The sequence below is a fragment of the Bison bison genome, unplaced genomic scaffold, assembly GCF_000754665.1.
Source record: "Bison bison bison isolate TAMUID 2011002044 unplaced genomic scaffold, Bison_UMD1.0 scf7180017864289, whole genome shotgun sequence".
In the NCBI taxonomy this organism is placed as follows: Eukaryota; Metazoa; Chordata; class Mammalia; order Artiodactyla; family Bovidae; genus Bison; species Bison bison.
The window spans coordinates 12,061,893-12,089,795 of NW_011494861.1; the positions used below are offsets into that span (position 1 = coordinate 12,061,893).

Genomic DNA, 27,903 nt, shown 5'->3' on the forward strand with positions numbered 1-27,903 from the left:
ACTGTACAGCACATGGAACTCCACTCAAATGTTATGTGCCAACCTGGATGGGAGGCGGGTTTCGGGGAGAGTGGATACATGTATATGTATGGCTAAGTTTCTTCATTGTTCATCTGAAACTACCACAACATTGTTAACTGGCTATCAGTTCAGTTCAGTCGCTCAATAGTGTCTGACAATGCAACCCCATGAATCGCAGCACGCCATGCCTCCCTGTCTATCACCAACTCCCGGAGTTCACCCAAACTCATGTCCATCGAGTCGGTGATGCCATCCAGCCATCTATCCTCTGTCAGCCCCTTCTCCTCCTGCCCCCAATCCCTCTTAGCATCAGGGTCTTTTCAAATGAGTCAACTCTCAACTCTTCGCATGAGGTGGCCAAAGTATTGGCGTTTCAGCCTCAGCATCAGTCCTTCCAATGAACACCCAGGACTGGTCTCCTTTAGGATGGACTGGATGGATCTCCTTGCAGTCCAAGGGACTTGCAAGAGTCTTCTTCAACACCACAGTTCAAAAGCATCAATTCTTCGGCACTCAGCTTTCTTCACAGTCCAATTCTCGCATCCATACATGACCACTGGAAAAACCATAGCCTTGACTAGACGGACCTTTGTTGCCAAAGTAATGTCTCTGCTTTTCAATATGCTATCTAGGTTGGTCATAACTTTCCTTCCAAGGAGTAGCGTCTTCTAATTTCATGGCTGCAATCACCATCTGCAGAGATTTTGGAGCCCCCAAAAATAAAGTCTGACACTGTTTCCCCATCTCTTTCCCATCAAGTGATGGGACCAGATGCCATGATCTTCATTTTCTGAATGTTGAGCTTTAAGCCAACTTTTTCACTCTCCACTTTCACTTTCATCAAGAGGCTTTTTAGTTCCTCTTCACTTTCTGCCATAAGGGTGGTGTCATCTGCATATCTGAGGTTATTGATATTTCTCCCAGCAATCTTGATTCCAGCTTGTGTTTCTTCCAGCCCAGTGTTTCTCATGATGTACTCTGCATATAATTTAAATAAGCAGGGTGACAATATACGGCCTTGACGTAGTCCTTTTCCTATCTGGAACCAGTCTGTTGTTCCATGTCCAATTCTAACTGGCTATACCTCAAAACAAAATAAGAAGTTTAAAGTTAGAAAAAAAAATTTTTTTAAAGAAAAAAAGAGCTGTAACTACTGAAGCCTGCGTGCCTTGAGCCTGTGCTCCACAATAAGAGAAACCACTGCCATGAGAAGCCTGTGCATTACAACTAGGGTAGCCCCAACTCACTGCAGCTAGAGAAAGTCTGCAAACAGCAACGAAGACCTAGAGCAGCCATAAATCAATCAATAACTCTAAAAAGAAAAAAGATCAAGACAAATTCCTCCAATTTTACTACTGCTTGTTATAATCAAGTTTCTTTGCTTGAAGTCTCCTGCATTGCCTCCCTTCCTGAATTACTCCTCATATTTTATATATAGGATCTTTTAAGAAAATTACTTTGCTATTAACTATATCTTGGGAAACCCAAGTGGCTCAGTAGTAAAGAATCACCCTGTCAATGCAAGAGATGTGGGTTCCATCCCTGGGTGGGGAAGATCCCCTGGAGGAGGAAATGGCAACCCCCACCCCACTCCAGTACTCTTGCCTGGAAAATCCCATGGATGGAGGAGCCTGGTAGGCTGCAGTCCATGGGGTCACTAAGAGTCGGACACGACTGAGCGACTTCACTTTCACTTTCCAGTATTCTTGCCTAGAAAATTCCATAGACAGAAGAGCCTGAAGGGATACAGTTCAGGAAGTCACAGAGAGTTGAACACAACTGAGTAACTAAGATATGTGTACACATTTAAGATATGTGTACATATATCTTATGAACAGAAAAGTATGTGAGATACATACATATATAGTATGAAGCATAATAAAACAAATACCCATGCATCTATTTCCCAGGCTGAGAAACAGAAAACTAAGAAGTTCACAGCTTATTCTTTTCCTCCTCCAACCCTTCCACCTATCCTGGTTTTTATGCTAAACATTCCCTGCCTTTTTTTTAAATAGTTCTTACTATTTTGTATGATGCCTAAGCAACATTTTGGTTAGTTTTGTGGTTTTAAACTATGACTTGCTTCTTCTCAAAAGATATTTTGAGATATTTTATTCCTGTGGATGCATGTGACTATATTTCTTTCACTTACCCCACCTCAAAGAGTAAGTAAGAGTAAGCACGAGTAAGCACTGTAATGTCTAAAAGACACCACCACTGATTTATCCATTTTGGTGCTATGAACTTCCAGGCTGCTTCCAGTTTCTCCTGCTATAAGCAATGCTAACATCAGTATTCTTGCGCTTGTCTCCTGGCATGCCATGAGCGTCTCAATGGTATACTCTAAAAACATACAGGGTTTTAGGGGATATATTAGGTTCAGCTCTACTTGATACTGAATTATTTTACAAAATGTTTCCAGTGGTTTTGGAAAGGTGCCACTGTTCCACCTTCTCCCAACACTCAATATTATTTGATCTAAAATATGGCAAGTAATTCTCTATTTCCCTGATTAATGAGATAAAGCAATTTTTACACACTAACCATTTGAGTTTCCTCTTGAAGTGCTTATTCAATGTTTCTGTAATTTTTTATATACCACTCTGAGTTGGAGGATATATAAACACACAGAATATGCATAATTCTAAGTATGAATCTTTTATTAGTTATGTATGTTACTAAGTTCTTTCCTAGTTTATTTGTTCATTTTCTTTGTTTGATGAAAAGTTCTTAATCTTAATTGGCTATATTTATCAAATAACTTCCTTATCTTTTAAAGAAACCCTTCCCTACATAAAACATTCACCTATATTTTCCTCTAAAAGCTTCAATGTAAAATAAATAAATAAATTAAAAAAAAATAAAAGCTTCAATGTTGCCTCACACATCCAGGTCTTTCGTCAACCTTGAGTTGACTTTTCTATGTTACGTGAGACAGGGTCCAATTGTCAACTGTCCCTTTTCCCACACAGATCCCCAATTCTCTGAGCACATTTCCCGACACCTCCCCACTGCTCCATAAGATTTCCTGTCATTTATCAAGGTTCACATAAGCATGGGTCTGTTCCTGTTCTAGTCTTTTGGTCTTGATATCTAGCTGTTTGTTCAGTCGCTCAGTCATGTCTGACTCTTTGCGACCCCATGACTGCAACATGCCAGGCTTCCCTGTCCTTCACTATCTCCCGGAGCTTACTCAAACTCACACCCATCATGTTGGTGATGCCATCCAACCATCTCATCCTCTGTCGTCCCCTTCTCCTCCTGCCTTCAATCTTTCCCAGCGTGAGTCAGCTCTTCACATCAGGTGGCCAGAGTACTGGTGCTTCAGCTTCAGCATCAGTCCTTCCAATGAATATTCAGGATTGATTTCCTGTAGGGTTGACTGGTTGGATCTCCTTACAGTCCAAGGACTCTTGAGAGTCTTCTCCAATACCACAATTCAAAAGCAACAATTCTTTATGGTCCAACTCTCACACCCATACATGACTACTGGAAAAACCATAGCTTTGACTAGATGGACCTTTGTCGGCTAAGAAATTGCTCTGCTTTTTAATATGCTGTCTAGGTTAGTCACAGTTTTTCTTCCAAGGAGCAAGAGTCTTTTAATTTCATGGCTGCAGTCACCATCTGCAGTGATTTTGGAGCCCAAAAAAATAAAGTCTGTCATTGTCTCCCCACCTATTTGCCATGAAGTGATGGGATTGGATGCCATGATCTTCATTTTTTGAATGTTGAGTTTTAAGCCAGGCTTTTCACTCTTCTCTTTCACTTTCATCAAGAGGCTCTTTAGTTCCACTTCGCTTTCTAACATTAGGGTCATGTCATTTACATATGACTAAAGTTATTGGCATTTCTCCTGGGAATCTGGATTCCAGCTTGTGCTTCATCCAGCCCAGCATTTCATATGATATACTCAACATATAAGTTAAATAATAATACCAGATATAATAATGATATCTAGCAGGAGAAGTTATTCCAGTGTATCCTGATTACTCCTGCCACAAAGGGCCTACATAAAATTTAAAATTAACGCATCAAGTCTCACACACACACACAAGAACAATTTATTGGAGTTTTGAATGTATTACAATGTTTCTGTTGACAAATGTGGGAGAAGTAGCACCTTCAACACATTGAACCTTCCTGTTCATGTTCTATCTTTCCTTTATTTAGACTTCCCTTATTGCTATAAGGTTTTCTTGACACCTATCATAGCCAAAGTTGCAAAACGGTACAAGTTCTCCAACCAAAAGGACACAAGAGACTGGTACTTATTTTGTTCCCTATTATCTTCTCACTAAAACCTTAAAACAGTAAGAATTCAGACTCTGAAGCAACTGGTTTGTGGTATTCTTCCCCAATTTCAGTCCTACTGTGTGTAACAAAGTATAGAAGGATAAGGTATTAAACTATCCTTATTCTACAGAAATCAATAATAGAAAACATGGAGACTAATAGACAAATGTATTAAAATAGGAAAAATGAAAGAGAAATATGAAAAGGAAAAAGGGTAGAAAAACTATCACTTGCAATGAAAGAAAAGTAACTTACAGTTAAAATAAAAAACCACTTGTTTATCTACAAAAACTAATAATACTTGATTGTATAAGGATATTAAGATGAATATTCAATTAGTGCTGGAGAAATCAGATTGGTAACAGTTAACAACATCAAGAGCTTTAAAAGGTATTCACCATCTTGAATTTAGTAGTTTCACTGAGGGGAAATCTTAACTAAGGGGGTGGCAGGGATCAAAACTAAACAAAAATGCATGTCCATGTTATGATGACAAAATATTCGGGGGAAAATATACTCCAAAGATTGACCACTAAACCCATACAACAGAATGCTATGCATTTATTTAAATGATGCTTATGAAATTTATACTGGCATTTGGGAAATGCTACTTTTTCTAAAAAGGAAGTATAAAATTCAACATATTACATGATCACCGTTTACAAGAAAAAGATGCCAGAAAGAGTTATGTCTGGATGCTCCTACTGAGTTTCACTTAAAAGAATTATTTTTCACTTCTTTTCACATCTATGCTTTGAAATTCTCTATAATGAGCATTTACATGGATAACGAAAAGAAATAAAACAACAAAAAAGGAACAATTCTGATTAAAGAGAAAGGACTGAACATAACTTACTTAACTCAATTTACTCGTAAAAAAAGCCACAATAAAAAGTCATTTTTTCTTTTTAAAGGCACAAATCACTTAAGCCAAACACAATGGGAGAGACAAATGAAACACAATTCTGGAACTAGAAAGAAGATTACAGTAAGAAACTAAGAAGCAACCCTTTCTAACATCACAGAACTCTCAAGAAGCTGATGAGCTGGTTGAAACAAATACCTCTGCCAACAGGGGTGGAGTGAGCCCCAAGCAGGAGCACCGGCTGCAGGTCTATGGCAGCACAGACGGACCTTGGGGCTCCCCTCCCACACTCTACTCAGCCAGGTGACTACTCACCTCCCCTCAATAGCGGACTAGAGGTTTATTTTCTTAAGAGGGTGAACCAGAGGCTCTTGTAATAGAGGTGGGCATAGAGGAAGACAGAGATACAACAAAAAGCACCAAACTGAAAACTGAGGTGGGTGGGGAGAAGGCGGGTTAAGTGGGAGCTTACTGAGACTAGCCTTTTTCTCCATCCCATTACAGATTACCCACAATCAACCAGGGCTGCCCACCCAACTAATCTTCCTAACAGCCTTCTGGTGTCTCATTCTTCAACATGAGCAGATGCCAAGGATCACCAGAGATTTAAGAAAACCATCTAACATGAAAGAAAACCATACCAAACATAAAGGTTAGAAGGCAAAGTTGAAGAAATCTTGTTTTCTTTCCCCAAACACAATGAAAGAAAATAAAACTAGAGGACAAGTCCATGATAGTAGATTATTCTACTTGAATATCAGATATCCCAGAGGGGAGGAAATCAGAACCATTTGTCCAGACTGAAAGGTTATCTAGCACAGTAGATGAAAAGAGATCTACATCCAAGTACATCATTGTGAAATTTTATTTTTTTCATTGTGAAATTTTAAAACACTGAGGTCAAAGAGAAGATCTATAAGCTTCAGAAATGGAAGAGAAATCTCACATGTAAATGATCAAGAGTTAGAATAGCAGCCAGCTTCTCCAAAGCAACACCGATAAAAATCATGAAGGAAAGTGATTTCCAACTTAGCCTGGTAGAATGTAGAGAAAGATAATGCTCTGATATTTAAGGACCCACTTTATTCCTGTGCCCTTTTTCTCAGGAAGTTATTGGAAGATGTACTTTAATAAACTGAGGTGTGCCAAAAAAAAAAAAAAAGTATGGGATCCATATTATCCAGGGTTAAGACTGAAGCAAAAGGTACCCTTCAGGACCCAGATTCCGAAACAGCAGCTATGAAACAGCCCTGAACCACCAGGCTAGGCTGAAAGAAACCTCTTCAACAGGGTGACATGTGTAAAGGAGATTTACAGACTAGTAAATGTTTAGGGATGAGTAACATAAAAAAACCAATGACACACATTCACAGGCAGGACAACTACTAATTCTGAGAAAATACACTAGACATGAAAGGAAAAACAATCTTTTTCAACTAAATGGCTTAGCTCTCAATGGTACTTACGTAGTCATGTCAGTATAGCACTGAAATCATATTATTTAGAAAAATGGAGGTAACCCCAAAAGAAATCAGCTAAAACAATGGAAAGGGATTATCTCTGAAGAGCAGGACATAAAAGAAGTACATAGGGGACTAGTGGTTTCTTTTTTGTAACCAGCTGAACTGATGTTACATGTGTAATTCCGATAACATACAGGATCTAAAATTCTAAGGATTAGGCGTGCTGGATCAGACACCCCTGTCCAAAAGGAATTTTTAAAGTCTACTACACTACAAAGACCCCCAGCACCCTTCACTCACCTAGATGTACCCTTCCAATGATCTTCTGAGTGCCCACTCCTTTGGCGATTCCTGCCCACCGACGGTCTACCAGCCTCATTATATTACACCTTTCTGCACAAGCTTGGCTCATAATAGTCATCTGGGCACCTGGAGGAGGGGGAAAACATCAGATAAGAAAGACCAAATTCTCATGTGTGGGAAGAGGGGAAAATGCAGCACTAAGAAGAGGGCAGAAAGGTCTACTCCCAGGCTTCTGTCAGTATGAAATCCTCCCTACCTAGCAGGCTTCATGCCACACTTAGCTCAACTTTCAGTTTCACACTGTCATCTGAACCATGGTGTGGAAACTTGTTGTTGAGGGAAATAGTATTGTTTAAATATAATAATTATATGACATTTTTAAACTTTAAAGATAGAAACCAAATATACTTGGAAAGGATTTCCAAAAAGTCAGACTATGTCTACAGATGGAAACACTCAAGCACTGGCTGCACTCTTGGATCAGTTTTCACTGAGTATCTCTAAACATCTTACCAAGTTATTTTTACTTCAAACTCTGAGACACTCTAATTGACCAGTTAAAAAATACATCATGTAGTCTCTCATGAACTCTCCATTCTCTGCTCCAACAATTAGACCCTCTTTCCCATGAGGAAGAGGGCATTGAGGCCTTTTCTCTTCTCTCCTGGCTATACACTCATCCACACAGCTGGAGGCTGGAGTGAGCCTAAGCAGAACACGGACACTTCTCTCATCTTTCTCTAGGGTCCTCATCTCTCCCAGAGAACCTGGTTCCGCCTCCCTGTGTGGTGGACCTGGCTTTCACAAAACCACTAGGTATAATCCTCTTTCTCCCCAAATAATTCTCTCTTTGGATTTCTCTCCTTGCCAATGGAATTCTTTTTCTTACAACCATAAAAAGGAGCCAATGTTCACTTTCAACCCCTCTTCTTACAGTCTTCTCCCCACTCTAAAACTGAGCTCCAGCCCTGTTAATAAGTTCTGGGCAATTTCTGACCTTTCTTCTTCTAACCATAGCCATCACCCTAGCTCACACTCTAGCCCTCTAGCTAGTGGACAATTTCTCTGGTTTCCAAATCACTCTGTAAGGGTATAATTTAAAGCAAGGAAATAGTTCTGATCCTGAGGGGTACAGACTACTCCAGAACTGTCAATTCTTTCAATCTTCTTAAAATACTACCTCCTTCAGATCACATATTAATCTGCTCAAAGATCAAAGATCTTTAAAACATCAGCTTTAAACCACATCACCACAGCCTTAGATCCCACCTTACCCTGGTCCAATTATATCAAGCTGCTACATATTGAATGCCTTCTTCCAAAACTCATGTTAAAACCTAATTCCCAATGTGACCATATTAGCAAGTGGGGCTTTGGGAGGTGATTAGGTCATGAGTGTGGAGTCCTCATGAATGGGATTCAGTGCCTTTATAAAGGAGCCCCCAGAGAGCTCCCTCATCCCCTTCCACCATGTGAGGACACAGGGAGAAGATGGTCATCTATGAACTAGGAATCAGGCACGGTATCTGCCAGCCAAACCTCTCAGCCTCCAGAAATGAGATATAAAACAGTGTTGTTTACAAGCCACCCTGTCTACAGTATCCGTTACAGCAGCCTGGACAGATTCGGACACCAGCCTTACAGCCTGACTCCTAAACCTTCCACACTACCAGGAGGAATGTCTCCTCTGCCTCTTACTCACTCTGACCCTCCTGTGCAGTTCCCTCTCCTTTCCTTTCACTTCCTCTGAATTCCACTGATGCTTTAAGGCCCAGCTCAAGACCCACCTGCCCAGCTGACTGTCCTGTCCCAGTGATCTCTCCTCTCACTCAGTTCCAACACTTTCTGTTCATATTGTGTGAAGTCACTCAGTCATGTCCGACTCTTTGTGACCCCACGGACTGTAGCCTACCAGGCTCCTCAGTCCGTGGAATTTTCTGTTCATATTACTCAAGATAACTTACACTTTATGGGCACTTAAAAGTTCTTTGGCATTCGAGGAATGTTAGCATCAAGAAGGTCCAGAAATCATGAAGAAAAAGGAATTTTAGGAAGGCAATTCTTTTTTTTCCCTCCTTCCTCACTCCACAAAAGCTAGTTACTGATGTAAAATCTGCAAACTCAAAATGACAAGGGTCCCTTTCACCGCTCTCCTGCCTTTTCTCAAGGCTCAGCAAAGTCCCGATCCTCTCTCTACCCATGGAAACAGCTCAGTTCAAAGGGTCTCTCTTTGGAGGAGCAACACCTGAGCACCTCAGTCAGAGTGTGAATGTGGTCTTTATGCTCATTCAAGATGCATTCAATTTTTGCACAGTGGTTAAGAGTTCTGGCTTCAGGTAGATCTGGGGCTTTACCCAAAGCCTATTACTCATGAACCATGTACACCTGAAGACTGGCTTCACCTGTCTTTGTCTACAAGTTTCCTTATCTATAAAACAGGGGTAACAGAACACAGTTCATAGGCGTAATGAGGATTAAACACAATGGAAGATGATATACGTTAAGCACCCAGCATGGTGCATGGCACATCGTAGGGGCTCAATAAATGCCAAGTGTTATCTCAGGGCCCCTTAGTAATTTGTCTCTCACTTATAGGAGCCCTATGAAACTCCAGTCTTACCCCCAAGCACTCAGCACTTCATAAACATTTTAAAAACTGAATAATCAGCAGATTCAAAGGTATGCATCTGAAGCCTAGCACATGTTCAGATATTTTGTGGATGAACAAGTGGAGGAAAACCTACTTGAGCAGGGTTTTTACTATGCTAAGAACATAGCCTATCTCTCAGAATGATGGCAGAAGACCACGTGACACACACACGGTGCTGCTCCACCGTGCGGTCTGACTGAAAAGCAATGAGTTGTTACTGAGAGAAAAGGTGCCACTTAGTTCAGGCAGTACCTGAATCCTCAAGTGGGGAACTCTTTGCTCCTGACCTGGCTATTAAGATCTTTAAGGGAAAGAGCCATGCCCCATACACCCTTACATTCCTCACAGCTCACAGTAAAGTGCTGGCACACAGACTAAGCCCAAATATCTGTGTGACCTCTACATACCTCCTTATAGTTCCTTATTTTAAACCCAGTTACTCCCCAGATTTTTACAGAGGCATCCTACAAATTAGGATGCCAAGTACGGGAAGGTAGGAAGATAAAGAAGACACTGAAAAATACAAAACTGGTTAAGAAATAATTAAAGAGAAACCTACTACAAAGGAAAAATTGGCAAGTGAAACAAAAACCCTTGGGCTTGTTAGTTAGGTATCCAAAGGAATACAGACACCAGTCTCCCCTTCTCCCTGTGTTTAGTCAGAATGCTGGATATAGAGACAAAGAAACAAAAGACAGAGACGGCACCTGAGTCAACAAAGGCTTTCACAGGATGTCCATTCACTTTGCAGTTAATATAAAGCATCACTACTTGGCCAAAACTTTCTGGAGCCTCTTCCATGGCTATTGTCATGTTTTCCTCAATGTTCTGTTGCCTGTAACAAACCAAAACCAGGTATACTAATCGCATTGTTTCCATGAAGACAAATCTGTTTCAAAGTCACAGTATTAAAAACATTTGTACATATCATATGCTCCAACTATAGAGGCTGAGTCACAGAAATGACAATTGGTGCTTTACCCTGAAATATGTGATCTAGTAGGAGGAAGTGAGATACATCATTGGCAGAAAATCTAAAGGCATACAAATTACCTTCAGGTAAAAACAATTTTGTTCCCTTTACAAGTTTCAGAAACAGGAAAATAAACTGGTAAGCAAGGGTCACAACCTGCTTCATCCTGTAGGTTAGAATTTTACCAATGTTCCAATTTAAACTGAGGGTTTACTGGGTATCTGGGTACGTTTCCTACATCCACTGCATTAAAAATAGTTCACAAATATAATATACAGGTTTTTCAACTGCTTGAATCACATCTGCTGCTTAATTTCCAAGTCTGGGTTTCTAATCTGTGAAATGAGGACAATGCTTCCTACTGCAGGACTGCTGAGAGCTATAAAGCACCTAGCATACAAGGCTAAGGGCAGACGCTCAGAAATATCTACCTACTTGGGTACCTGTTAGAAAACTATACACACCTGTACAAATCGTATTTCACCTAGTCCATCAAAACATTTCTTCAAAAATGGAATGCATTCTAACAGGAGAAAAGCACGTAAGAAGGAGTTCCAGCTTACTCAACATCTAAGGTCTTCATTCCCAGCTCTTTTTTTTAAGTTTTTTGATGTGGATCATTTTTAAAGTTTTTTGTATTGAATTTGCTACAACACTGTCTCTGTTTTATGTTTCATTTTTTTGACCCCAAGGCATGTGGGATCTTAGCTTCCTAATCAGGGACTGAACCTGCACCCCCTGCACGGGAAGGTGAAGTCTTAACCACTGGACCACCAGGAAGTCCCCAGCCTACTGTCTCTGTGGGATGTGGGAACACAATCACACTATTTATTTACATACTGTCCTATTATACACAGCTCCTTTCATACTGCACTGGCAGAACTGCGTGCTCCTGACACAGACTGCATGGGCTGCAAAACCTAAAATACTTACTATCTGGCTCCTCATGGAAAAAGTCTGCTGACCTCTATTCTTGACTGTGCTTCCCAGGGGGCTCAGTGGTAAAGAAAACACCAGCCAATGCATGAGCCACCGAAGACAAGAGTTCGATCCTTGGGTTGGGAATATTCCCCAGAGGAGGAAATAGCAACTCACTCCAGTATTTTTGCCTGGGAAATGCCATGGACAGAGGAGCTTAGCCGGCTATAGTCCGTGTGGTCACACGAGTCAGACTCGACTAAGTGACTGAGCATGCGTGAACATTCTAGACTGCAGTGCTTGTCCCTTTTGAAATAATACTCTAGCTTACTTGCATTGACGGTTTTACCAGACAGTCTGTAATAACATATTAAACTTCTCAGAAAGTCAAAGTAAACTTGTTTAGTCAGGCAAATAGGAAAGCTACTATATACCTCAATGGACATGTACCCTGTGTGACCACGGGTGTAGCACAGCAAATTAAACTGCCATAGGCATTTTAATACAGTTACATAGCTTTTCTCCTAGGTCACATAACTAAATTTATTATCTTATTAATACATATATGTGAAATTCAGAAAAATGGTACAGATGAACCTATTTGCAGGGCAAGTATAAAGACACAGATGTAGAGAATGAACATGTGGACACAGCAGGGGAAGGGGAGGGTGGGAGGACCTGGGACATTGGGATTGACATCTGTGTACTGCCATGTGTAAAACATACAGCTAGTGGGAACCTGCTGGAAACCTGCTGTATAGTGCAGGGAGCTCAGCTCAGTGCTCTGTGGTGACCTAGAGGGGAGGGAAGGGTAGGAGGGAGGGAGGTCCAAGAGGGAAGGGATATATGTATACATACAGCTGATTTGCTTCGTTGTACAGTGGAAACTAAAACAACATTGTAAAGTAATTATACCCCGATTAAAAAAAAACAACCAAACAAAAAAACCCCTAAAATTAGCTGGGCACTCCTAACTTTACATTGACTCTAACCAAGGTAAGTTTCAACAAAAAAACTGCCTGAAATAATACTTGTTACTTTGGCTACCCTAGGCTCTGTGTCACTTCACGGACACAAGGTTTTCTCCTTTAAAAGAATACATGCTTGGTCCCAGTTCCTCTACCTCCCCCCGGAAGAAACAGGAGCCGTGTGAATGTGCCTCATCTCACTTCTCTTCCAACAGTTCCATGTCATGGTTTGGCTATGATGCTCCTCACTCTCCGCCCTCACCCCCACTTTCCCGGCTTGAATACAACTGTCCCTGAGAAGAGTTATGTCAGGTTCCCTCACAGCTGCAATGTGGTCTAGTTCAGAAAACACAACTATCTCGCCATTTCTCTGCACAGATTTAATTCGTGAAATAGTTGATAGTATCTGATACAATTAATGGGAAGGCTTATACAAACAAGAACAGAAGGGAATGGCTTAGGGCTGTCAACTGATTCTGGCATATTTACATTTCTTTGATTTCAAAGGTACTCAGAGAAATAAGAAAACCTTTATTTGACTTCCAAGCTGACAATGACCAAGTCAGGCTTCTTTTAAGTAACCAAAGATGATGATCAGGCCCCTAACAGTAGTCCTATTACAGTTACACTGTTCTTAGTCATACTATGGCCTTCAATTAGCAATAAAAACTGAATCTGGGATGGGAGAAAGCAGCTGTTCTTTTATTCTAAGGGACTGACTGAACTGTACCCTGCTTGAGACCAGGAAGGGGACCAAGGCGGGCGATAGCATTCTTGGTCCTGTTTAGGTCCCACACTTAAGATGCTGATTCATCAGATTGGGGAGTAAAGCCCAAGCATCTGCATTTTTTAAGAACTTCTCTATGACTTTAATGTTGCCCCAGATTAGAACCACAGCATCAGAGAACCTGGAGCTGGAACGAGTCCTGCCGTCATTTTATCTGCTGAGGCCAGCACAAGAGCTGTGGACGGAAAAAAGACTTAGGACAGTAAGGTTTCTCTTTGCACAGTTCCCTCTAATCCAATCACGTCCAAGTCCTGGATTTAATCAGAGCTTGCGTGTTATGTTTGAGGAGCGCCCAATGAGCTTGAGTAGCCAGCCCACTAGTTTCACCAAACTGAGGACTTCTGCACAGCCCTGGGAGCATCAACCTGGAGTTGCCTTAATAACATGCTGTGGGTTAGACGGGCAGTCTTTTTTATGCTTTCAGTGCTGCGTGCAGCATGCAAGATCTTAGTTCCTCGACCAGGGAGTAAACCTTTGCCTCCTGTGGTGGAAGTGCTGGGTCTTAACCCCAGGACCTCTAGGAAGTCTCCAAGTCAGGGAATCTTTATTAAAATTTTAGAAGAGAAAGTCATTAAGTCAGGTAGCTGCACCTTTGTAATGTTGAATCAAAACGCGAGGAAAACGGAAGAGAGAATAAACCAGAAGACTAAACCTACTGTTTCAGTAGGTTTTACATAAATGCAAATAAGGAATCCGCCTCAAAGCAGATGCCCAAAGAATGTAAGATCACCTGCAGTTTGGGAAATCTGGATTCTCTAAATCTTGCTCTTTGGGCGAAGGAGTTATTACCTTATATCTTCTTCTATCTTTGCCTGAGCTTCAAGATCAAAAGGGTCCGCAGAAAAGAGACGAATCCTTTCTTGCTCTCTCCGGGCTCGGTCCTGTTGCTGCTCCACCAGGACCCTAGAAAATCTCTCTGCAAGAATGGGGTGGGGGTGGTGGTGGTGATCTTAAGAATCATTATATTTTCTTTATTAGTACTTTTCCATATCAAACAATTTCTCAAGATACAACTGTAAAAGATGCAGAAAGGATGGCTAAAAATCATTTAAGATGAGAAATTAACGTTTATTTTCTATTCTTGGAGGCAAAGATTACTATTTACCTAAATTTAGTGTAAAGAAATAAAGTATTTGCAAACACCATCTCAGAGATGATGACTTTTCAATTTAAATCAGTGGAGAATGACCCTCAGTGTGGCAGATAAATGACTCTCCCCTCCCCTCTCCCCACTTTTATTATCCTATTACCTAGAAATAAAATAGAGCATTACCGTCCCTCTTTTCCTCTTCTAGATTTTTCTCCTTTACAATACTCTCTGCTTTAAAGCAGATAAATTATAAGCAAACTACTGTTAGTCTATCTGTATTACCTGATGGATTCTAAGCAGAAAAATCAGTAAAGAGAAAACACTGCTTGAGATAAGATGTATGTTACAAGAACCACTTTTATTTGATATTTCTTAGATGTAAGTATATTCAAATGCATAAATATAAAAGTGCCATCATCATGGTCTTTGGCAATTAGATATGCTGCAAAAGAAATTAAAGAAACCAAGATAATGGTCATATGAACTAATACACACAGCATGGATGAATCTAAAAAACACCAAGTTGAGTGAAAGAAACTTGACACAAGGAAGGACATAAGATATGATTCCATTTATATCAAAATAAAAATTAGGCAAAAACTGACCCATGATAAGTATCAGAATAGAGGGAGCTGATAAGGGGTGGAAACTGACTTAGAAGAAAACATAATGGAGCTTTCAGGAGTGATAGAAATGTTCTATATTTTGACTAGGGTGCTGGTTACATTAATTTGTCAAAACTCAATCAACTGAATGCTTAAAATCTAAGTATTTCTTTATAGGGAAATATTACCTAAACTTTATGGTTACTGAGGAATGAGTCATTAAGTGTCTGTTTGTTCTAAAATTTAATCAGTGGGGTTTCACAAAACCCAGAAGTAAAACTGGAGAAATCTACAGAGAAAACTGTCATAAAGATGACTAAAAATGAATGTTCTGTTAAATACAAGAATGGCTCAAATACAGCTCCAAATAAACTTTTGGACAGTTGGTGACAGCCCCACTATCATTAAATTTGGGGTGAATGGGAATAAAGGGGTTGCATTCTGCCATACAGGCTGATGCCACCGGAGCTGGAACTAAAATCATTTCATCTGGCATCAGCTGGTTAACTGGACCCTCTTTAACTGAGGGTCTAACGAAACAGACTGAAATACTAGTACCTGGCTATAAATAGTATCTGCAAAAAAACAAAAAAACCCCACACAAAAACAAACTAAAATCTCTTGAATCACTATGCTGTACACCTGAAACTAAAGCAATATTGTAAATCACTTATTCTTCAATTAAAAAATATCTGTACCTGGGTTATATGCTGCTGAAATAATTAGGGGGAAAAAAAGAGGAACGAAGGGGACTGGTTGAGTGGGGTTTCAGAATTCTTGATATCCCTAAAGTTCTGTCACTATTGCCAACTAACCAGTCTTTGACATCAGCACTAATTTACCTCTCACAGACCAACTGATATGTTCAAGAAGTCACGTGACTCAGTGGGCTGAACAGACCAGTTGCCTGAATTTCTCCCCATTTGCTGTGAAACTATTCGCCTCAGGTCAGCTTGACGGCCTTCCAATTTTATAAGCTTACCAAGATCTCCACTGAGCAGAGCGTCTGCCAAGGGTGGATTGCGTTCCTTCAGCAAGGACAGCTCATGGGGGTTGGCCAGCAACATGTCTCGGAGCAAGGCTGGATTGTCCAAGCCCTGAGGAGATGAAGCTATTTCTCCAGGGGCTGAGTGGGACTGCTGCACTCCTGGTGGCTGGCGCTGCCGGGTGTTTGACGTGCCAGGCACAGCTATGCTACGGAAGTCTATTCGGGGTAAGTCTGTTGGGGAGAATTGATTCAAAGTTTACTTCAAATGACTCCATAAGAACAAGTATTTGAAGGAAGCAGCCAATTTGCACATACGTGGTATGTATTAGTAGTAGATAGTAACCATAGACATTCTGAATGCCCTCTCCCTGGTTCTTTCTCACGCTGACTTTGAATATAAAGACTGCAGTCCAAGAGTGAACAGGTAGGAAAGAATAGAAAGAGAAAAACAGGGGTTTGGGAGGTGGTAGGGATAAGGAGACAATGGTAATGATCTCAAATTTGGGGTTGATAAAATATCCCAGGATAGTAAGTTTTTAATTACTCATGTCTTAAAAAAAAAAAAAAATCAAAGTCAGTCTCAAATATAACTACATAAATCTGAATGCAGGTCTTAAGAAAAATCCTAGTCTGCTTTGACACATGCTTCAAAAAGCCCTGACATCCTGGGTAAAGAATACTATATATATCAAATGAATGTTAGATGTTAACTTCTACAAGTATGTGCTACACATATTAGTGCTTCGAATTTATGCTTTCATCTGTGCATCACTGCTAACTCTTCTCATACCCTGGGGAGCCAGTGGGTGTAATCATTTCACCAAAGAGAAAAAAAGAAGAAAAGGAACTGCAAAGCTTCTCAGTGCTGAGCACACCAAAAGATTTCACAGGTTCACAGCCCACATCCCAGGTTCCATACTCCAGGGTGAGCTGACCTTATTAAAATGAAAGAAAAATAAAAGGGAGCTTTACCCAAAGGACCCACATATAGTATGATTCCATTTGTGAAATGTCCAGAATAGGAAAATACAGAGACAGAAAGTAGATTGATGGTTGCTGAGGGGCAGGAGGTGTGAGGGCAGATGGGGAATGACTGCTAATGGGTACACAGTTTTTTGTAAAGATGATGAAAATGTGCTAAAACTGATCATAGTGATGGATGCACAATTCTGAATATACTAAAAATCATGAATTGCACCCTTTAAACATGTGAACTGTGTAGTAGTGAATGATATCTCAATAAAGCTGCTATTGGAAAAAAAAAAAAAGAGCCGTATTATTAAATAGGGAAAAGAAAACAAACAGAACCCAAGTATGTAGCCAGAATGATGGGCTAAGACTGAGTGAACCCACGTTTCTTCAACCCTAAAATGTATCTGATGACTGTACCTGTTCCAAGTCTGGGGCTGTCCTGAAGACTTTTGGACTTCAACTAGAAAAAGGGAATGCTTACACCCATGTGTAAAGTTTCAGCCTCTTAGCATGGGTTCAACTAGGCACTTTTTGTCAAACAGACCTCAGTGGGCAGTGTGTGTGCGTGTATGTATACATGCACATGAACTCTGAGCCAATGGACAAAGTGAAGTGAATAAGATAATCTTTGTGCAGTAGCTAATCTAGGTCAACCAGCAAAACATATATGGTTGGGTGGGTCCTCCTTATGGGTTAAGAAATTTTCATTTCAACTGTTATCTTGAGAGTCCACTCACTTCAGAATAATTTTGAAAAAACCTGTCTACATTATAGACCAGACTGCCTCCCCTCCCCCATCTAGTGGCTTCTCTTGATCCTGTGGCACAGTCAGGGAAAAAAAAAAACCAGTGAATCTCTGGAACTAACAATTTCACCAAATTGACCAGAGGAAGATTTGGGTTTGACTGACGGGCATATCTCAATCACTTCTCTCTCTAAAGTTTAACAGTAACCCCCAGGGAATAACATTATTCAGAAATGAAAGGAACAGGACTTGATGGTCTCCCATAGCTCTAGTTTCAGGCTGAATGGAAGCACTGCGTTCTAAACTGGAGTCTTTCCTCACCCAGACACCTAAACGTCTTTGAGAATCTGAAGCAAGCTATGGACCATCTCCTCATCAAATGCACAGATACACACACAACTTTGCACACTATTTCAAGGACATGGAAACTTCCTAATTCTCAATGCACAGATTCTAGACGTAGTGTCTAAAACAAGTAACAGTTTCTTTTTCATGATTAACAAAGCTGGTGGGAAAAAAACAGAACTTGGTGGTCCAACTGCTTAATGTTCATAAGGCTCAGAGTAATGAGGAAAACACCAAGTTTTAAATCCTGTGCTGTCACTTACTAGCTATGCAACTTTGGAAATGATTATTTAAAAATCAGAGCTTCATCTGCTAATGGTTAAGAAATGTCAAGAGATATCTTTTCTCCTATTACAGTTATGGGATGAAATGTGGGCACAAGTGCCTGGCTGACTGTGAAACGCTCAGCAAAGGCCTGTCACTGGCGGCCAGACACAAACCAGCAGAAGCCCGCCACGAAGCACAGGCACCTGCAGCCTCGCAAGTCCTTCCCGGGACAAAATGACAGCTGCTAACAACTGAGCCTAACGTTTACTGAGAAGGCTTGCTCTGTGCTGAAGGTTCACATGCATTATTCTCCCATCAACTCTAGGAGTTGTGGTTAATTACAGCACCTGTCTTACAGGTGAGGAAATGGACTCAGAGAAGTTAACTTGTCCACAGTTACCCAGCAAGCAAGCAGCACAGTCAGGATTTGTATCCTTGTAGTCTGAATCCAAGGCGAATCCAAGACCCAGAACTATGCTATCTACTACACGCTTGCCAGGGCTGTGAAATCACTACAAGCTGCCTTACTTGGGAACTGCACCGAAGGTCGAGGGTCTGCATTCTCCTTCTGTCGTAAAATCACAACGTCGCCATCTTTTAAGCCGTAAGACGCCAGTGATCTGTGGTTGTCTGTGAGAGGCCTTTCAGCGTAGACAATCTACAACCAGAAAAGATTTGAATAGTATAAAGCGCTGAGAAGTAACACAGCACAGAACAGAAAGACCACAGTTTTCCTCTGCATTGGAGAATGCCACTCCCTGCTCAAACCCTCCAGCCATTTCCCATCACACCTAGAATAAAAGCCAAAATCCTTCCTGTAAAGGCCCAAACAGTTTGGTCCCTGGCTCCCCACAACCTCATCTCATACCATGATTGCTGTTCCTCAAATAACACCGGCAAGTTCCCCCTCAAGGCTGTTTCACTTGTTGTTCTCTTTACCTGAGGAATGTTCTTTCCCAGGTTGGTGTTTTTTTTAAGGTTTCTGATCAAACTTTATCCCTTCAGAGTCCTTCCCTAATGACCCTAGTTAAGACACACCCTCAATTCCCATATTATATACTTATTTCTTTATGGTCTCTCTGCCCCATGAAAAAGTAAGATACTCCGAGGACAAGAACTTTGCTTTTTTCACCATATCCAAATTGCCTAGAACAGGGGCCTGGAAGAGGAATAATGCCCAAGTATTAGCTGAATTAAAGGACAAATGGATCTAAGGGAGGCAGACAATTTTAGATTTAATATTTAGCAGAGAGGGAAATGGGAATGATTTGTTCTGGGGATGATAACTACAAAACTATTAAATAATATGTTGACTCCCCATCCACAAGTTTTAGTGAGATATAATTGACATACAATACTGTATTAGTTCTGGTTGTACACCATGATAATTTGATATACGTATGTAATGTAAAATGATCACCATATATTTCGTTAACGTCTGTTACCTCACAGAGTTATAAAAATTTTCTTCTTGTGATGAGAACTTTTAAGATCTACCCTTAGCAACTTTCAAAAATATGATACAGCGTTAATTCCAGTCATGCTGCAAGACATGACATCCCCATGTGTCCATTTCTTTCTTTTTTATTTGGTTGTGCTGGGTCTTAGTTGCAGCACCAATGGGATCTAGTTCCCTGACCAAGGACTGAAGCCGGGCCTCCTGCTCTGGGAGTCTTAGCCACTGGCCCACCAGTGAAGTACCTCCTCATGTGTCCACCTTTAAATCCTCTCCACTTTGGCAAGTCCGAGAGGTTGCAAATAGTAAGTTCTTCCTTCTCTTCAACCATCCTCAAACTTTTATCACTCTTATGTTTATGAGTAGAAGAGAAAAGCGGAAGAAATTCAGAAAGCACAATTAAACACAGATGGAAAAAAGGATCAGGGATGTACAATAATAAAAATATTTGTATGATGTGCAATCAAACACTGAAGAAAGCCTGAGAGCACAAAAACAGATGAAACAACGGGCTGTGAAAAGAACAAGAGATACACAACGGACACACTGATTTTACCATGAAGGAACGTGAAAGCCTACCCTGCATTATGACCTACTCCGTAGAGAGGTATTCAGAATAAACAGAGGCTCTGAATGGTTTTCTCGCTAATGATTCACTTTCCAGGAGGCCACTGGTAAACTGAGGAACCTGCGTTCTGTCCTGACTCTGACGAGGCCCCCATCACTCAACTGGTCTGGGCTTCACATTTTCCATTTGTCAAGCATGTAGCTGGGGCTAGATAATCATACCTACACACAGCTGTCCCTTCCCCGTCTTTCTGCTATACTACCATTTTACAGTGTTTCCTCACATATCCTCATAGCTGTCACAGCAAAACATGACACAGAACATGAAAAATAGAGGATTTAAACTGGGGGAAAAAAAAAAATCTGCCATATCTGCTTTCAGAATCTGCACTTACATAAGAAATAGAAGAAGAAACTGAATTTAGTTGCTTCCAAAATCAAATACTTCCGGGGTTGAGCCAAAAAAAAAGGATTTGCAGAGTTTGTAGCTTGAATTCTATTTTGTAAGTTCTGTACAGGACTAGAAAAAGTATTGTTAGTTTTTACCCTCACATGCAAAGTTTAAACATGTTACAACAGACCGCAACTGTTATTCTATCAACCTATTCACACTCCCCTACTTAATCAGCACCTTGTGTACTGTGCTCAGTTGCTCAGTGGTGTCCACAGGCCCCAGACTTCTCCAAGAATACTGGAGTAGGATGCCATTTCCTACTCCAGGGGATCTTCTCCACCCAGGGATCAAACCACGTCTTTCGTCTCCTGCACTGGCAGGTGGATTCTTTACTACTGAGCCACCTGGGAAGCCCACTTAAGCACACATCTCATAGTAAAAGTACACCAGAATCAACACAGATGGTTTGCAATACAATCTGAGAGTCATAGTATGACTTCTGGGACTGCTTTAAAAACCACCACAAATCTGAAGTGACAAGTGTCCTGGGTTGAGGTGTGCAGCAAGAAGCATACCAAGAGAAACGTTACGCAGCCAGCTCCAACAGAGGGGCTTCGATTTTGTGAAGCAACCATAATGGAGGTACTAGTGGCCTAAGGCCTATCGGGTAAGAAATTCAATTTTCCAGGGTCAGAAACTCAACTACCAGTGTATTTAGAGACACGTGATCAGTCAGCAGGTTCTAACTGCACTTTTTATAAAAGAACGTTTACTTATCTACTCAAAGAAATCAAACTCAGGAGAATCTGAATGCTCCATTCCACAAGATTACTGAATTTTCTTCAGGCTGTAAGTACTCCACGGAAAGCCATATTAAAACAGCAGACAGCTAACACTGGGTGAGCTCCTACCAGAGCCAGCGTCTCACTAGGTTCTCACAGTTTCTCGCTTAATCCTCATATTCTCTTGCCTAAGTCTCACAACCACTTTATGAAACAGACATTAACTGTCCCATTTGATATACCGTTAAGTGACCTGAGGCTCCAAGGCTATTAAGAAAACTGGGACTGGAACCACATCTGCCTGACTTTACAGCCACACTCTCCCCTAGAACCACACACAACTTTCCCAAACAGAAGTCCAACATGGCCTGGTGAATTAGCTGGGTGACCTTTCCAAGGGCTATTAAGCCACCCATCACCACTAAAGGTGGCTCAGTGGTAAACAATCTGCCTGCCAACACAGAGATAAAGGAGATGTGGGTTCGATCCCTTGGTTGGGAAGATCCCCTGAAGGAGGGAATGGCAGCTACTCCAGAATTCTTGCCTGGGAAATCCCATGGACAAAGGAACATGGCGGGCTACAGTCAACGGGGTTGCAAAGAGTTGGACACAACTGAGCGCGTACACACGCACCAGTAAAGGCCTCTACTCACCAGAGGATCAAAACACATCCATTGTCCAATGCACCCCTTGCCCTGAACAGGAAGAAAGGAGCACTGGCAACTCCTCACTCTTTGGATTCCCATTCTACAGTGCCATACATCAATCCATCACTGTTTAGCTAAACAGTTTTTCCTCAGTGGACAACATAATTTAAGAAGCAGGTGGCCTAATCTAACAATAAAAATGTAAGAACCAGGTAGTCACTACCCTCAAACGTGTACATGAAATATGGAAGACTGCTATCTGCTCCAATTTCCTAAAAACACTAGACTGGAGAATGTGGGTAAGGAGCAAACATTCTCCATACTGACAAAGCAGCAGATGTATACCATTCTAGTCCAAGGGCACAGATGAGATAGCAGCTCAGTTGAAATTATAACTGCCACAAAGAACTTTTGTTGTTGTTATTGTTGTTGTTAAAACAGGCTTAAGAATCTAAGAAACAATTATTCTGCAACCAATGTCCCAGAATAAGTCTGAATGATTTTTCAACTTAATATGAGACTCCAGGAGATAAATGGTTTCAAATTTCTACCAGTCAAAACAAGTTTTGATAATGGCACTGGTGATGCTTTCTACCATTCATAATATGCAGCTCAAAGATTATAAGGCTCAAAATTCAAGTTTTGCCATTTATAAGAACATACAACAGGAAAATTTATACAACTACAAGCCTTAATCTCCAAAACTGGCACAACTCTTAGTACTTGCTCCAGCGTAGACACCCTGGAGATTGAATTCTCATCTTAGCCAACATTCAGTGATAGACTAATTAATATGACTCCAGAACCTTTAAGTAGGATGTCAAGTTTCCAGGTCTCTGAATGAGCAACTTCAATCAATCAACAGGTATCATAACAATACATTTCTAGCATTAAGGATCATAAAACAGCCACAAAACCCTTAGAATCAAATTTGAACAGCTTCATAATAGTATCTACTATTAACTGAAAATGCACTATATACCAAGTGATCTACACATACTATCCAATGTTAACAGTCAGCTTGACTTTTACAACGGTTCTGGAAGATAATTTGGCAACAGTTACTAAGAGCCTCTCAAAAATCTGGCAATTTCATATCTAAGAATTTATCCTATATCAGAAATGGGGACAAAGCCTTAAGAATAAAGGTATCCATGGAAATGTTATTCAAAACTGGTTCCACATGCCCCCAATTAAAATGCCCAGCAATGCTGCTACTGCTGCTAAGTCGCTTCAGTCGTGTCCGACTCTGTGTGACCTCATAGACGGCAGCCCACCAGGCTCCCCCGTCCCTGGGATTCTCCAGGCAAGAACACTGGAGTGGGTTGCCATTTCCTTCTCCAATGCATGAAAGTGAAAAGTGAAAGTGAAGTCGCTCAGTCGTGTCCGACCCTCAGCGACCCCATGGACTGCAGCCCACCAGGCTCCTCCATCCATGGGATTTTCCAGGCAAGAGTACTGGAGTGGGGTACCATTGCCTTCTCCAGCCCAGCAATAGGGAAACTATTAGATAAATTGCAATACATCTATATGATGATAAATTATGTGGCCATTAAAATGATAAATTGTGAGGATTTGAATGTTAATGGGAGGAGCTTCCCTGGCATTCTAGTGGTTAAGACCCTGAGCTTCCACTGCAGGGGGCACAGATTCAATTCCTGGTTGTGGAACTAAGACTTCCACACGCTGTGCAGCGCAGTCAAAAAAAAAATGAAGGAAAAAAAATTGAAGTGTTAACGGGAAAATGTTGACAATGTACTTTGACTAAACAAAGTAAGGGATGAAACTGTTTACTATAGTTCAGGCCACATGTTTAAAAGATATATTTTAACTATAAGAAGAAAAAAGCTTAGGAAAAAATATACTACGATGTAAACTGCAGCTATCTGAGTTATTAGGTAATAAATAATAGTGTTCTTCTTTCTCCTTTTGTGTATGTTACAAGTAATGAACATGTAGTATTTAACAGAAAAGAAATATATGAAAACTACCTGTGAAAACAAGCATGCCAAAATCAGCTACAAAAGCAATTTTCAGTTTCTGTTGGTTTAAAATAGTGTTTTACAAACCACAGAACATGCTGTGTGCAGCTTCATTTCCAGGATCATACAGTTACTGCTATTATTTGGTATTTAAATATGCCTTTCATTTGAGAGTACTTACACACCTTGCACACTTTTTTTTTGTTAACCACATGCCACCTACAGGGGTAAATTATAACAATGTTTCAAAAATGCAAAGATATTAATTGCAAGTGAAGTTAAGTTCCTATAATTGTTTGAAATTTCTCCAGCCAAGTCTGCATCAAAGCATCAAACAGGGCCATGCCTGGCTTCCAAGCCCACACTTGTGTTAAGAGATGGAACATGCCCAGCTTTAATCACATGTAGAGATTGTGTCTATTCTAAATTTGTTATCACTGCATTATAACTATTACAACGACTAGAGCTGTTAAAAATGAACACCTTTTCCCATTGTACCCTCATGCACAATCCATGCCAATCTTGAAAAACTGAAATATAAACCAGTGATCTTTAATGTGGGTCAGACATTCAAGATAGTTCTTCAAGGATGCAGGAAGAAAATAGAAAATATTAGAATTTTCATTTCCATTTTAAGGAAGTTTATCCTTCCTTAAATTCTATCCTGGGCCTGTTTATACTGTACCTAACGTATTACTTCATGTATGTAACTGATGTTTACAGCTATTATATATCCATACATGTAATATACATGCATTTATATTATGCATATACCACTAGTTCATATATATTAATTATATGTATCACAAAGATGAATATTTCAAAACATTTTACTTAGAAGGATAAGTAAGCAAAAATGTTTGCAGACCAGTGGTCTGAAAACACAGTGACAGGAAGAAATAGTCAGGAACAAGAAAAAAAAAATCCCTTTAGAAACGGCATCAGAAATGGAGGTGAAGGAATGAGAACAGAGAAGGTAAATAAGGACAGTAAAGGTAAAGAGACCAGGAGAACTCTGAGAGGGAGTGGGGGGAGGTGAGAAACAGGGGAGAACCCTGGGAGGTAACGCAGTGGAAGGGAATACGCCAAGGAAGTGAAAATGATATATATGTGTACAAAAACTACAATGATGTTTACTATTATGATTTGGTGAAAGGAAATGACTCAAATGTCTAGGGTGGATCCTGTTCCTGCCTGATGGGCAAGCAACTGAAAGACAACCGACCACCAGACATCCTAAAATAGACACTGTGTTAGGTTACAATGGAGCCAACAGAAGAAACTTGAAAAACAGGAGTTGTTTACTGGCTACTTAAGACAGGCTTAACACCAGTCGGAGCCCAGGTTTCCATATGCTAATTTGGCTTGGGAAGGAAGTAAATGCCAAAACACTGACGATGAATAAGAAAGAATTTGGAGTTAGCCTAAACGTTCAATTAGCAAGGTATTTCAAACCTGCCACGCTGGCAGGACAGTGCGTGCCTTGACCATACAATTAATCGTCTTTGACTCTAACCCTCTCTTTATTTACATTTTTGGCTACAGAGATTTCAAAAAGTGCAGGAATACAGAAATCACAATCTTTGTCTTCTCTCAGGCCCAACAACAAAATCAATTTACATTTTTTTAGTCCACTTACTAACTGGTGATTGTAAGCAGGGTAAAAAGAACAGCCAGAGGGAAGAGAACAACTGAAAAAGCCACCTTAAAAATTCTGAGTTGATTTTCCCTCCCCACTTAAACTGTTGTTTTATAGCTCTGTAGCTGAGGGATTCACAGACAGGAACTGGATCCTGAGTTTTTCTGGATGCCTTTACAGAAGTTCCAAGAAATCCCTTTTACCAATATCTTTGTATATTTTGCCAGAATGTCAATTTGAGTGACATCCTGTGACCCAAAATAAAGTCTTTCCTGATACTCAGCTTATGCCAACATTCTAAAGTTCAAAGTGTAAAGGAATCATACTTACTTCTGAACAAAATATTGACACATTTGTTTACCATAACACAAGGCAGAACAAGCTGTAATGAGGCAAAAGTTTTTGGAACTATTTCATAACTGCAGTAGGAAATCAAGATTTACCTTCTGGGGCCTTGGACGACTTCTATAATTTTACTAATGTTTAGACTATGTCCTTCAAGGTCCACTTATCAATTCAGGATTTAGATGTTTTAGTGTGACGGCCACGGAGTTATAGTCATCAATTCTGTTTGGTGGCAGACCCCACACATTTTCTGAGAAGAAATTACTTTGCTTACTTAAAATGTAGGAGCAGCCGAATTTCTTTCCAGCAGGGTAAGGGAAATGAAACAACCCAGTCACACTGAGGCCCATTTAAAAGCTATTATCCTCAATAAGTACTGAGCTTTGAACTCACCCAGACTCTGAACTGGGATCTAAAAGAAAGGGATCTTGACGCACTACGGGGGAAGAGACCAGAGAAATAGTTCAGGTGAACTAATAATTACTTAAAAAAAATAATTTAACCAGAAACTCATGTGACAGGGAAAAAGAGCATTTCCAAAGGCTTCAAAACAAGACGGTGCAAGTCTCAAACTTTTCCTTTCACTTAGAGCGTAAATTTTTATATTTAAAGGTAAATTAAGTTTACTTAGGCAGGAGCCCTCTCCAAAAAAGCAGGTGAACATTTACCACAGAGACCTAAACTGGTATTTCTGGTTGGGGAAGCAGGATGTATAAACTCTCGCAAACCTACGGCTTCTTCTTAGGTCTGCGATGACACCCCAAACTCAGGAAATTAGAGAAGGGGCCAAAGAGCCAAAAGGTGGTACGCGCCCCACAGTCCACGCGCCTCTTAGGCTGCAGTGGGTGCGTATGCGGTCAGGTTCTTTGCTCCCTCCCCCAGCACCCCACCCGAACCTCGGGGTGTGTGGGGGCAGCTCCCCATTCCAGCTCTCTCCCGGATGCGGGGGTGGGCTGGGAATGGCCATCCTGCTTCCCCTCCACCCCCCCAATTCCTCACCAGCAGCAAAGGGAGGGCGTGAGGCCCCAAGGCGGGAGGGCTAGCTCCGCAGGGAGGCCCCGATCGCTGCTCAGCGTACCTGGCTCTCAGCCGCGGGAATGCCGGACTCGAGCTCACACAGAGCGCGGAAGTTGTGCAGCTCAAAGTCGGCGTCGACCTGGAGGGAAAAGGTCACCTCGGAGAGGTCCCTCCGCACACAGTACACGGTGAGCAGCATGGCCCGGGCCCGACCCAGCTCGGCTCGGCCCGGCCTCGGCGCGGAGCGACGGGGCGGCGGCGGGGCCTGGCTGGTGCTGCAGGCTGACGGCGCGGGTTGCTCGCTCGCCCGCCCGCTCGCTCGCTCCTTCCCTCCCTCACACACGCTCAGTGACTCACTCCCTCCCGCCCTCACCAGCAAGCACGGCCGCCACCACCCGCCTGCGACTCCGTCTGCCTGCCTGCCGGCCTGCCTCCCACCGCTGCCGCCAAGCGCGCCAGCCTCCCGGCGCCCCGCCCCGCCGCAACGCGGATGCCGTAAAGCCTGCCTGGCCCGCTCCGCCTTCGCGACGCAGCGAAGGGGCGGGGCTGGGACGGGAGGCGGGAAGCAGGAAAAGGTTGGAGGGCGTCGTGGGAGGAAAGATGGAAGGATGAGGGCACGGGAAGGGATGAGGAGAAAGGCAAAACTATTCATCGCTTGGCCTAATAAGTCCTGTGGAGGACTCCAAAAATCTCATTTATTCATCCAACAGGCATTTATTGAGTGCTAGTTGGCAAATATCCACGTGGGTACAGAAATGCGTAAAAAGAAAAGCCTTTGCCCTTAAGGAACTCTGAAGCTGATAATGGAGACTGAC

At 41.4% G+C, this 27,903-nt stretch overlaps 1 protein-coding gene across 2 annotated transcripts in view; it reads right to left on the reverse strand.

The window, feature by feature from the left end:
- Positions 1–27,453, reverse strand: part of LOC104995963 (protein DDI1 homolog 2) — a 43,327-nt gene extending 15,874 nt beyond the window's left edge. For both annotated transcript variants that reach the window (XM_010850042.1, XM_010850043.1), the window contains exons 1-6: positions 27,150–27,453; positions 18,788–18,917; positions 15,925–16,161; positions 14,037–14,163; positions 10,309–10,436; positions 6,949–7,077 (exon numbers count right to left, since the gene is read on the reverse strand). In XM_010850042.1, coding sequence (XP_010848344.1) covers positions 6,949–7,077; positions 10,309–10,436; positions 14,037–14,163; positions 15,925–16,161; positions 18,788–18,917; positions 27,150–27,287 — 889 coding nt within the window. In that variant the 5' untranslated portion in view covers positions 27,288–27,453. The remainder of the gene's footprint in view (positions 1–6,948; positions 7,078–10,308; positions 10,437–14,036; positions 14,164–15,924; positions 16,162–18,787; positions 18,918–27,149) is intronic.
- Between the last annotated feature and the right edge of the window lie 450 nt (positions 27,454–27,903).